The sequence below is a fragment of the Drosophila guanche genome, unplaced genomic scaffold, assembly GCF_900245975.1.
Source record: "Drosophila guanche unplaced genomic scaffold, DGUA_6, whole genome shotgun sequence".
NCBI classification, from domain to species: Eukaryota; Metazoa; Arthropoda; class Insecta; order Diptera; family Drosophilidae; genus Drosophila; species Drosophila guanche.
This window is the reverse complement of record NW_022995748.1, coordinates 1,006,146-1,017,609: the sequence shown is the minus strand read 5'-3', so window position 1 is coordinate 1,017,609 and position 11,464 is coordinate 1,006,146. Positions and strand designations below refer to the sequence as shown.

Genomic DNA, 11,464 nt, shown 5'->3' with positions numbered 1-11,464 from the left:
GGATTCGGATTGGCAAAGAGACAACGCCTAAGTCCTGAAAGATAACTCGCGTTCAATCATAGCCTGTCCTGGCTGAAAAGGAAATGAAAAGCAGACTTTGGCACATACAATAATCAAATAAGCCGCGTATTCATTGCGCGAAAGTAAAGGAGAATAAATCCGCACATGTCGTCCGCACGGGCACAGGCCACGGACGAGAAGCAGCTTGAAGATACGGATATCCAGATACAAAGACGCTCCACTCCACTCTTCAGATACAATTGATGCTAGATCCTAGCTGCAGTCGCGTTTTGTTGCTGCTGCTGCTGCTGCTGCTGCAGTTTAAATGCTTCTGCTGATGTTGCATCAAAGGAGGACAACGAGGATTTGTCTTTTTCAATTGCGCTAAGCAGCGCGGCAGAAAGGGGTTAGACATGGAGAAGGAGGAGGATTTTTAGGGGGATTTCCGCGCAATCACGGCTTAGGCTCGATTGATATAATAGCCTTATATGCTGCTGCTGCTTCTGCTCCTGCTGCTGCTGCTGCTGCTCTTCCCCTCTGGTCTCACTCATCCGCTTAGCCATGATCAAGAGATGCCGTGCAATTGGAGTTTGAGGTCTCGTTACATGATTATTATTGCCAATGAAAAATTGCAAGAGGAAAATCAAATTAAAATATACAATTTTAATGACCACTGGGATGACTCTCGGCTCTTGCCGATACTCTCACTCTGTCTTCTCTCTCTCTCTCTATCTCTCTGTTGCCTTTTGTTCTAGGGCCATCAACATTTCGCCAGTTCAGAAGAGTTCAGCGCTCGGTGGCGGCTCGGTTCGTTGGTTCAATCAGCGATATGACATAATGCGTTTGGGGCGTCACGTTACATTGCGTTGCATTGCAACTGTCTGCCGGCGAGAGACCAAAGACCCAACACCACCCCAAACCCCACCACCCCTTTTTGTAGAGTGTGTCTGCTGTGTGTGTGTGTGTTTTACGTAATTCATTAAAAAAGTTAATTTTTACCATCCGCTCCGTCGGACCGTTGGCCCGATTGTGCGCTGATTATGGCCACAGTCCGGTCCAGCCGGCCTGGATGGGTGGCCACCACCCAAAAGGATGCGGCGACGCCTTATTGGTCCAGGGCTTATGGTCAGATAGTTCAAAACGATTATAAAGCCAGCGACAGCACACTTGGGATGCATAATTTCAGTGCCACAGGTTTAAAGCTGTTGAAGTGCACAGAAGGAGAGTCTTCAATTTGTTAGTGGTTATGTTTTAAAGGGTACTTTGGAAGCTTTAAATGTAATAAGAAGAAAGGTAATGGAAGAATGTGTTAGAGGCAAGAGAAGAAGAGAACATTTACTTATTTTGAAGCATATTATTAGAGCTGCGAGAAAATATACAGAGAGTCCCATAAACCCCTTTCCCATCTTGCATCTTTGGTACCACCAAAGGGAAATTTTCCTACTAAAAATATTCTCTAAATATAGACAACAAATTCCCTAAAATTCCCTTTGAGTATGCTATTCTATGTAATCGTATTTCTTGCACCAAATCAAATCAGTGACCCCTGATGCACCTTTTGGGTGCCTTTTTCTTTTGGGCAACCATAAAAATATTTTAATTAAATTTCACATATACAAGTAGGCTCACAACATCCTTTTGCCGACAGACAGACAGAGAGACAGAGACAGGGCCAAGCAAACCTTCAACTGTGACCGGAACTCTGACATATAGCGCAGGCCATTAATCATTCAAATTACCCATACATCATCATTACCCACAGCGCTCTTGCCAGCAGCGCGCTCCTCTGAGCTGTGGTACCTCCTCTCTCTCTCCTGTGGCACCTTTCTGTCTACATCAAATGAATCTCAGCATTCGCCTCAACCGAGCCAAACCAAAAAATAGAAAAGGAGGAATGAAAAATTTCAGAAATTATTCAATGAGGGCGGTCTCAATTAGTTTTAGGCGTTTTTCATGGTCAGGTAGAAGGAAGAGGGAAAATCGTTTGGTTACCTGTTTTTTGGACGTTTGGCCAAGTGGAAATTCTTAGACAGTGCGGCGTCTATATAATTTTCCACGAATTGCACTAAGCTGCTAAAAGATGGATGGACTCTGACCAAGCAGAAGGACCCTGGCCCAAGAGGAGGTTGGCCCGCTAAATGCAGATTACATTTCAGGACATACTTTGGCAGTGTCCCATTGGAAAATCTGCCTACAAATTTATTCACTCCGTCTCCCTGTTCCCTGATTAACTTTGCTCACCTTCATAAATCACTCGCCAACAGCGAGTGTCATGCAAATCAGGTCCCAGTGCCTGGACTCTCCTCTCAAGTGCTCCTCATTCCTCTTGTTAATTCCATATGCAAGTCTGCATTGTGCACGGCGGTTGTCTCACTTTCAACGCTAAAGAGCGTTAACTAACCACAGCGAATGATCTCAAATATCGAAAATCAATGCCGTAACCATTGTCACCCATAATTAAAATCCACAAAAACCCCGAAACACCAAGGGGACGGGCTGGGTGCCCGCTGAGGTGGTGTCGCATTCGCCTCTAAAAGGATGTCCTCCGTCGCGCGGGGCCAGAAGGCAGTCGAGCGGGTCGGGACGGTTCGGGGACTGCGGTCGAGACGCGAACGAATGTTGGAAATTCTCTCACGAGTGCCACTCCAGCAGTAGCGAGGCCATGGGCCAGGGGCAGGATGCAGTGATAAGGATATGGGATACAAATTGGAAACACATTTAAATGCCTCAGCCACTAAAACAAAAGTTCCATCGTCGCAGCGAAAGAAGTTACAGCCGCAGAGGCAGGGAGCCAGTTACCTTTCGCTCCCTCCCTTGACTGCTGGGATTTGCCAAGGGGTCGGTCGACCGCAGCTTCCGAAACCTATTTGGGTTAGTTTTCGAGTTTTCGAGTTTTCTGTTACTGTCGCCCGTCGTCTCAATGTCAACTGTAAAAATCTCTCAAGCGTAACAAGAAAATAAGTTACGTTACATGCGCGTATGTCTACATGTGACTTCCAAAACGGAAGTTGGACACCCCAATGGCAATGGCAATGGCAATGCCAATGCCAGGAATACATTCGCATTCGTATCTGTATCTTTTTGAGGGTCGGTTTACCCTGCCTATGCGGTAATTCAACATTTATCTGGTCGGGTCGGGGTCTAGTCAGTCCAGTCCGAGTCTGCTTCTTGTGGCAACTTGATTCTTAATTATTGCATTTATGCTGTGCCGACAAATTTGTGGTAATTGAATATTTTGAGCCTCAGCGCTCTCTGCTTGGGCTCTCTAGTCTGGTTTCGGACTGGATTAGGGGACTGGCCCTGTTCCCTGATGGTGATGAAGTCAATGTGCAATTGCCATTTGGTTTTGGGACTCAACCACCTTTGTCTCCCGAGTTCATAATTAGTCTGTTGAGTTATAGTTTACTTGGGGTTAGAACTTGTTATCTTTGCTTAGCTGCATTTTTGGGTGAATTCTCTCGGCCTCTCTGTCGATGTACCACCCCGGGGGGGGGTCTGGTTATAACCAGATTATGCTTGTCAAAGTCCTAGACTGACTTTCCAGAGTGGGTTAATGAGGTTATTGAAGAGCTCTGGTTAAAGTTTACATGCAGTTCAAAAGGCTTTCGTTAGGCAATAAACGGGATGGTAACTCTATCCCTTAACCCTCCTCGACTCCCCTTTCTCTTCTTTTTTTTTGGGTAAATTCTTACAAATTATTTTCAAATTAATTTACTCAAGGATGTTGGTAGGTAAAATTCATTACGAATTCAAATTGTATCTTTTGCTTTAATTGGTTTACTTGTTTGCTATTATTTCAGAGCACATTCTCGCCTCAGGTGCCTCAGGACACGGTTACCATTCCCTTACCATTACCATTCTGCCATTCTCGTGTCGCATTTGTCAATATTTTCTATCGAGTCTGTTGGCTAGAGGGCACATGCGTACAGGGGAGAGCGCGGGGCTGGGCAAACAAACATGCTTAAAATAACAAATTAGCATAGACCAAGGGGACTGACTGTCGGAAGAGAGTGGATGGTACAGACTACTAAACCAACAAATATTCAGAGTGAGGAGAGCCAGCCCTTGGGCACTGGGTTGAGTATGGGCTGACGGGTTGGGCTGCCTCTGGGCTACCAATTTGGTACACTCACTTGGAAGATCTACTTGGAGGCCTCTTCTCTCTCTCTCTCTCTTTGGTTGCCTCAAAAGTTACATCAATCACCATCAACACCATCAGCACTCATCGACATCGACATCGTAACCAAAATGGCGCGTTTGGGTGTTAATGATGCCGACTTTGAAATTTTACCGACGCGCCCACAAGAGTTCGCTTTTTTTTATTTTGCACAAAAAGTAAATAAGGCAAGTGTCGTTTTCAAGTTTTCATCATCATCGTCGTCGTCGTCGTCGTCGTCAGCGACGGTTCACATTCGTCATTGGGCAAACAAATGAAGGGGACGCTGACAGATACTTTATGTGTATTTTTTTTGCCAGCTTGTTGAATGATGTTGAATGATGTGCGAACAAGTTGTAATTATTTCGCATTAAGCCAAGGAACCAAACGAAACGGACTGGAGTATTGCCATTGGCAGAGCAGAGCCACCAAAGATGTCAAAGATGAATGCATCTGGCGAAGGAAACCGAAACTGTGTTGAATAATCACCTTAAAGAATGTCTCGAATGCAACTTTAAATCAAGAACGAATGTACGAATGAGAATGAACCAAAACCAACTGAAATATGGAAAGAATTTATGCTTAAATCTAAACGAAAAACCGGGTCATAAAATGTCCCTGCCATTAGGAAAATTATGTGAAAATTTCACCACCCTCTGGTGGCATTTTGTTGTTTATCTGTAGAGAAATCAAACTGCTGCTGCTGCCACATTTTGTTGCATTTAATTAAGCAAATGCCGCTACCAGTTGATGTTGAGGTTCAAGTTTCCCACGTTACGCAGTTCGTAGCCCCCCGTAAAGCCTACCTCCTACCGCCTACCAAAAAGTCGTTAGCAGAATATTGGGACCCCCCTCCTCCTGCATGCGTTTCGATTTTCAGATACTTCCGCATTTTGTCACCGGAAAGGTAAATCACAAGCTGACCACGCAACAAGCGGAATTTTTCTTCATAACATTTTGCACCGTTTTATTCCACATTTTGGGGGTGAAAAGCGGCGCAACAGCAACCCCCGAAGGGAGGCGAAATGAGTAACCACCGCGATAGCCAGCCAGCCAGCGAGTCCTCCCCGCGCGAACAATTTAATTGCATTCGATATGCGTTTCTGTGTAAAATTCCCACGATTCCCACGATTTTTGTTTTAGATTTAGAAAGGTAAAGTAGCTCACGGTCCAGATGCTTTGATAACAACAACAACGAAAAAAGCTGCTGCAGCTAATGCTGCCAGAGTGATAATGATGATGATGATGATGGTTGGTGGTGGTGGTGGTGGTGTAGGACTGATCATCTCTCCTCCTCCTTCTTGGACTCGTCATCGTTATAATCAACATTTATGGCCGCTGATTGTTTTCGCGACTGACCAGATGAAGGGGTTGGGATTGCCTTTCAATGTTGGGGTGGCTGTGCTTGGTATCTCAAGAAAGATAGATCGTAGACCCTTACTCTGAAAAGACGTACGTAGTCTGAGATTTGTGTGACTCATAACGAGTTTCCTTTCGCCCCGCTTGGACCTTAAGTGGATAGCATAGCGCATTGCAGCGTATTGTTGTAGCGCCTCACCGATCCTTTGTCTGCCACAGCTGCCGCTTTGTTCGCTCTTGGACAGTCCAGTCCCCCTTACTCTATCTATAATCCTGTTTCCCGAGTGGCACTTCGCAGGGCCTTCGGTTACGGCGGCTTATCAGAGGGCCAGGCCAGGCCAGAACCAGAGCCAGAGCCAGAGCCAGAAGAGTGGTAAAGGATACTTTATGTAAATTTTAAGGTATAGTTACTTTTCTTTACCCCTTCTTAGAGTATTCTTAATCCAGTTTAAATCGATGCGCGAGTATCTTATTAAAGCATCCACAAGGGATGGCCATCGAAAGAGGGCTCTCATGATCACAAATCTTAGGGACCTCTGATCATGCCCTCAATGACTAAATATACACATGGAATATGGTAAATAGGAAGATTCCAACATTAAACAGAAATTATTACCAAATTTATTGTAATTATGGTCTACCGGTTTGAAGTTCTCTAAGCAAATATTAAATGTAATTTACATAAAAGGGCCAGCCTGGCTTGCCTTTACCCAAAATATTGACTGTTTACCTTCCACGCAGTTCATCAATTTTTCACTGCTGCTGAATCAGCTGTTCCGCCAAACGACAAAGGGACGTCCCACACGTTGCACTGGCATTTCATTTGTTTATTCGTTTATTTACTTATAACACCTTACGGCACTTCCCCCATTGTCTCTGCACCACTGGGTGGCGCATGTCACAAAACTGCGTTCGAGTGCACAAGACAATGCGTAAGAAATTTCGCTACAAAATCAAACAATCAGAAGATGTTCAATAATATTATAAATACATCAACAAACCAACATGCCAAGCCAAATGGAAAGTGGATCTGGATCTTGTAGATCAATCACAATATGTTGTAATATGGAGGATGTTTCTAAGTAATTTTTGTAAGGGATCGACTTTTGTTTAATGAGAAAATACAAATAATGACCCCGTCATATCACATTGGTTGACTCTACATCAATGAGAAACAATGAATTCTTCTGAATATATTAATTATCCACAATAAGCAGTAGGACGAGGAGAACTACTAGGTCTTAATTTGGTATTTCAGATTCAAAAAATATAAAATCTTCGATTTCGTATAGGAACATATGTTCTTACCATCGATATTGTAGTGGTTTCAATGCATTACATTTAAGCTGATAAATAATACAAAATGAAATAGCTATAAATTATTCAAAATATATATTGAAAGTTCACCTTTGTAAGTACTCGAACATATTCCAAAAACAATTCACAAAACATTTTTTTAAAATTAATAAACAAATGTTCAAAATGTACATCAAACAATTTACATAAAAGCTCAGACAAAAAAGAATAATTTATTCAAACAATTAATTAAGTTTCATTAATCATGAAGGTACATTCGATATTGTTGGAATACTGATATGACAGGGCCAGGACACGCTCTTGGAGTATCATGTAGCAGAAAAAGATGATGACACTCAGGAAGAGATACTCGTGCTTCGGCACATTGAACTGGCGATCGTGCACTATGGTGGCCGTATAAATAACCATCGAAATGGCAAAAATTGCAAAGAAATTCCGTACGGCAACCTCAATGGCCGCGGCACCCGTGATGTAGGCATTGAAAAAGAATATGAACAACATTATGTTGGCCGTGGCCACAAGGACGCTGAGCACCAGGTCGCCCGGTACAATGTACATGGGAAAGTAGGCTCCCCAAAAGATGGAGCAGAACATGATGGACACAACAATCACCAGAGCATAGAAGTCAGCCAAATGATTCTGAGTGAATGACTGCTCAAAGGCTATGTACCACGTCGATGTCTCCACAATGCTGACTATTATGGCTATATTGATGGGAAACTTTCGTCCAAATTCGGTCCATGCGAGCGTGGCAATGGCAAAGAAGGTGCACGCCAGCCACCAGCCATAGCGATCTGTGGTTAGCTTTTCCACGTGAAAATCGAATGCTGCGATGACTATCCATTGGACGAGGCCAATCAATGCGAACATAAATCCCAGTCCATAGATGCGAGTTGTGTAGGTGATCAGCTCATCGTGTGGCATCCCATAAACCTGTGTAGGAACTCTCTTCTCCATAATTCTCTGGGTATACTTTTTTGTCGGGTATATTTTGACATTTATTCCATGACTGTCTGAGCTTTGTAGAAGTCAAAGTAGTACTTAAAGGCACACAGGCAGAGTAACACTATGATAAAGTGTATGTAGATGGCGAGGGCGCAGACCAGAGTGTCGGCAATGGGCGTGAACTTGAGACGTCCGTTAATGTACTGCGAGTTGAAGGGTATCATCATGAGCACCAGAGTGAATATAACTATGCCGAACACAAGTTGATAAATGGGATCAGGCATCATGAGCAGCATAATGCCGTCCACAAAGAGTGTGATGAGGCACACCAGCAGCATGCAGCCCGTGCAAACAGTGTTGGGCAACACCACCTGCGGGCAATGGGCGCCACAAACATGAAGCACAGCCATCACTACACTCGCAATAAGAAGAGCCACCAGAAACGTCTCAATGCTGATCAGGTACAGGAAGTAGCTGCCAAAAATAGTCAGGAGCAACACCACGAGCAGCACCAGTATCCAGTTGCAGGGAGGAGTGTATCGCGTCTGTGGAAAACATGCCAGCATCGCCTGGCAAAGGAAGGCCATGACGAGCCAAACATAAACTGGAATATTCCACAAGGTGCTGAACTTATAATCCACGGCCTCTATAATGGTCCAAGGTGTCACCGTCATCAGACAAAAGGCCACCGCAAGGCAGTACACATTCCGTCGAAATACTTTCAAGACGGACTTATCGATGATAATTACAATCTCTTCGTCTGGAAGACCCTCTCGTCTGGCGATTTGGCGCCAATTTTGTGAGTGAAATTGATTTTCATTTGATGTATTTTGCATCCTGCTGCTGCTTTAAATGTTTACAAACTCCGAATTTGGTTTGACAATAAAGTGCTCGACGGACTGGACCCAGAGAACAATCTGAAAGCTATTTATCAATTGATTCAGTCACAGAAAACCCATCAACAGAGGGGCATCTTCATCTAACTATATATGTGCTCTGTTGTCGCTTCAGTTGTCACTGTTTCATGACGATCCGTAGCCACTGTAAAGTACAGCAGGCAGCAGAAGAACATCACAGATGAGAGGTAGAGCGTCAGAATGCTGACCATCTGATGTAGGCGTGGAACCACCTGAAAGTACTCCATGCGGCCGTGACAGAACTGCGCCTGTATCGGTATGGCCACAATCAGCATGACGAACAGAACACTGACAAAGGCATCCAGGACCTTGATGCTGTCAGTGGACAGCTGAACGATGCCCAGTACGATGAGAGCCACGGTCATGGCCATCATAAAGCCACTGGAGATAACTCCGCCGGGCAGGAATTCGACAGGACACTTGGCACCCGAAAAGTTAAGAACCAAAAGCAGCACCACAGAGAGGGCGAGCAGCAAGAGCAGCGTCAACACGCTAAAGTTGTGCAACACACAACAAACGGCCAGTGTTGTACAGAGCCACGCAACCATGGCCCACATCCAGTTGCAGAGTGCCACGTGGGCGATCATGGGCAAACAGTGGAGCAGCATCATCACGAGGTAAACGATAATGACGAGTATGTAGGGTGGAAATGGCATATACCTATAGATGTACTTTCCATCGGAGCTGGCCACCACAATCCAAACGAGCACGGAGACGGCTATCATGGGTATGCCGTAGTTGTAGATATTATTAATGAACTTGGACAGGGCTTCATCCTCCTCAGAGCGGAACAGACTGGTCCGGCGTCTCAGGGAACGATGCGTGGGTAAATTCTCTTGACTCTCTGCGGACATTTAAATACAGCTTGAAGGTTTTTCTTTGACAAGAACAACAGAGACTGCTAGGTGAATAATATCTCTGGGCTTTGTTTATTGCCTCATAAATTCTCTTGTATCCACATCAGATAATAAATGGACACAAAAAACATTAGGGCATGCACATAAACCGTAATGGCACAGTAGACAAACTCATGTGAGGGCAGATTGAAGCGTCTGCCATGCACGATCTGTGCATGATAGATGCTGCCGGGCACTAGCACGGCACACACCAACGAAAAGTATATGGTGTGATATAGAGGATCATCGGTGGCCATATACAGCGATATCACAATGACACACGACACTGTGAAGAGTATCAGGGATATGCACATTGTGATCTCCCCGGGCAGCAGGCACATGGGCAGCCAGGTGCCCAGCGAGTAGCAAAAAAAGAGCACTGTGAGGCAAACAATCCACGCCAGGCAAACGGTCTTCAGGGTGCGCTCCACCAGCACCAGGCCCACACCCATGGCGGTGAGCTCCACAAAGAGCCAGGCCACAATCCAACTGAACCAATAGCTCCTGCGCAGACGCACGCAGAAGCTGAGCACAAAGAGTGTCAAGAAGGCCACCAGCAGGCACAGGAATCCGGCCAGGACGTACTTCACATTCGGCTTGAGGGTCTCCGAGATGAGCATCAAGTGAAAGGATGCGACAAACACAAAAATTCCAGCCGTCATGTAGCAACGCCGCATAAACTTTTCCACTTTTCGAGGCTCATTCTCCACGGTGGCTGTCTCTTGGTTGTTGGCTGGAAACTGACCCTGTCTGTTGGCCAGTGGCGCCATGGACTGGTTGTTCGGCCGAACCTGCTCCGCCTGTCGTCGATTCAGAATACTCTGCTGAGGCTGTGCCACTGGCGGTGGAAAGTGATGCAGATGGTGGAGGCCAATGGGCCTCAATTCCGCCACGTAGCGTCTCGGACTGGATCGACGCATTTTCCTTTGGGGATGTAACCAAAAACACACAAAATTTTGACACTTAAAGCAGAGAGCCTACTCCGTAACTTTATCCGAATGGAATGGCATGAATGAATAAATATCCAAATTTATGTAAGCGGAACAGCAATGCAAAGTTCCTTTTTTATGGCTAACTCCATAACAACATTTTCATCCGTTTTAGGCAAATATTTATTTTTTTCAAAAATATTTCATCTAGCTGGCCATGAGCTAAAAATCATCAAGAGTATTCTCCCCACATTCGACTTTCACATCTCCTTGGCCACATCGTAACATTTCAAAATGTTGTAAGCAGAACAGCAAAACAATCGCAATCTTCGCGAGAAGATTTTTATGTGTGGACCTTCTTTCAGATGGGACAGTAGTGACGCACCATTTCGTTGCCAGGTGTGTCGCTCATGCCAATGGGAAGGACGTTCCGCCACCGACAGAAGGCGCCTGAACAAGTCCCAAAATTGCAGTTTTGGAACTTCTTGTACATCAGCTCCATGCCGAGACCAGTGAGAATGAAGCGGGCGTGGATCCACCCGTAGGACCTCCCGGCCTCCACATCGGCGTCGGTTTCAGCTTCGGACTCGGAGTTTTCGTTGAAGATCACATCGAGGCTCCTGCGATAATTCTTTCCCTCCATGTCCAGGAATAACAGATTGAACTTGTCTCTCATGAACTCCTTGTCCATTACGAAGAACTCGTTGCCGCTTTGCTTGCGAACCAACGGACCCAACTGGTCTCCTCCATGTCACACTTTTGTTGGACACATTTTCGGAAATAAAATTGGGGAACAGGACTGTAATTTCAACTGTAATTTTGCTTTTGGGTTTGTCTAGCCTTGCTGTGGAGTGTTTTCAGCAGGATTACTTGATGATTTGTGACTTGTTTTTGTTTAAATGGAAAAAATCCAGCCACAATTACATTTTATACTTTTTAGTTTGT

General features: G+C 45.0%; 5 protein-coding genes across 5 annotated transcripts; all 5 read right to left on the bottom strand.

The window, feature by feature from the left end:
• Positions 1 to 7,060: 7,060 nt before the first annotated feature.
• LOC117583921 lies at positions 7,061 to 7,826 on the bottom strand. The gene has a single exon (XM_034272600.1). The coding sequence runs from the start codon at positions 7,787 to 7,789 to the stop codon at positions 7,061 to 7,063; it is 729 nt and encodes a 242-aa protein (XP_034128491.1). The 5' UTR covers positions 7,790 to 7,826.
• LOC117584182 lies at positions 7,820 to 8,619 on the bottom strand. Its single transcript, XM_034272950.1, has one exon. It carries the CDS (start codon positions 8,611 to 8,613, stop codon positions 7,831 to 7,833), a length of 783 nt encoding a protein of 260 aa, XP_034128841.1. The 5' UTR covers positions 8,614 to 8,619; the 3' UTR covers positions 7,820 to 7,830.
• A 137-nt stretch (positions 8,620 to 8,756) lies between these two features.
• On the bottom strand, positions 8,757 to 9,548 carry LOC117583920. The gene has a single exon (XM_034272599.1). The coding sequence runs from the start codon at positions 9,546 to 9,548 to the stop codon at positions 8,757 to 8,759; it is 792 nt and encodes a 263-aa protein (XP_034128490.1).
• A 48-nt stretch (positions 9,549 to 9,596) lies between these two features.
• LOC117584094 lies at positions 9,597 to 10,612 on the bottom strand. The gene has a single exon (XM_034272842.1). The coding sequence runs from the start codon at positions 10,508 to 10,510 to the stop codon at positions 9,632 to 9,634; it is 879 nt and encodes a 292-aa protein (XP_034128733.1). The 5' UTR covers positions 10,511 to 10,612; the 3' UTR covers positions 9,597 to 9,631.
• Positions 10,613 to 10,880: 268 nt separating this feature from the next.
• On the bottom strand, positions 10,881 to 11,210 carry LOC117583919 (casein kinase II subunit beta'-like). Its single transcript, XM_034272598.1, has one exon. The coding sequence runs from the start codon at positions 11,208 to 11,210 to the stop codon at positions 10,881 to 10,883; it is 330 nt and encodes a 109-aa protein (XP_034128489.1).
• Between the last annotated feature and the right edge of the window lie 254 nt (positions 11,211 to 11,464).

What these genes read in the sequence shown, in the direction of transcription:
- LOC117583921 (XM_034272600.1), bottom strand. Translation starts at nt 7,789, where the DNA reads ATGGAGAAGAGAGTTCCTACACAGGTTTATGGGATGCCACACGATGAG.
- LOC117584182 (XM_034272950.1), bottom strand. Translation starts at nt 8,613, where the DNA reads ATGCAAAATACATCAAATGAAAATCAATTTCACTCACAAAATTGGCGC.
- LOC117583920 (XM_034272599.1), bottom strand. Translation starts at nt 9,548, where the DNA reads ATGTCCGCAGAGAGTCAAGAGAATTTACCCACGCATCGTTCCCTGAGA.
- LOC117584094 (XM_034272842.1), bottom strand. Translation starts at nt 10,510, where the DNA reads ATGCGTCGATCCAGTCCGAGACGCTACGTGGCGGAATTGAGGCCCATT.
- LOC117583919 (XM_034272598.1), bottom strand. Translation starts at nt 11,210, where the DNA reads ATGGACAAGGAGTTCATGAGAGACAAGTTCAATCTGTTATTCCTGGAC.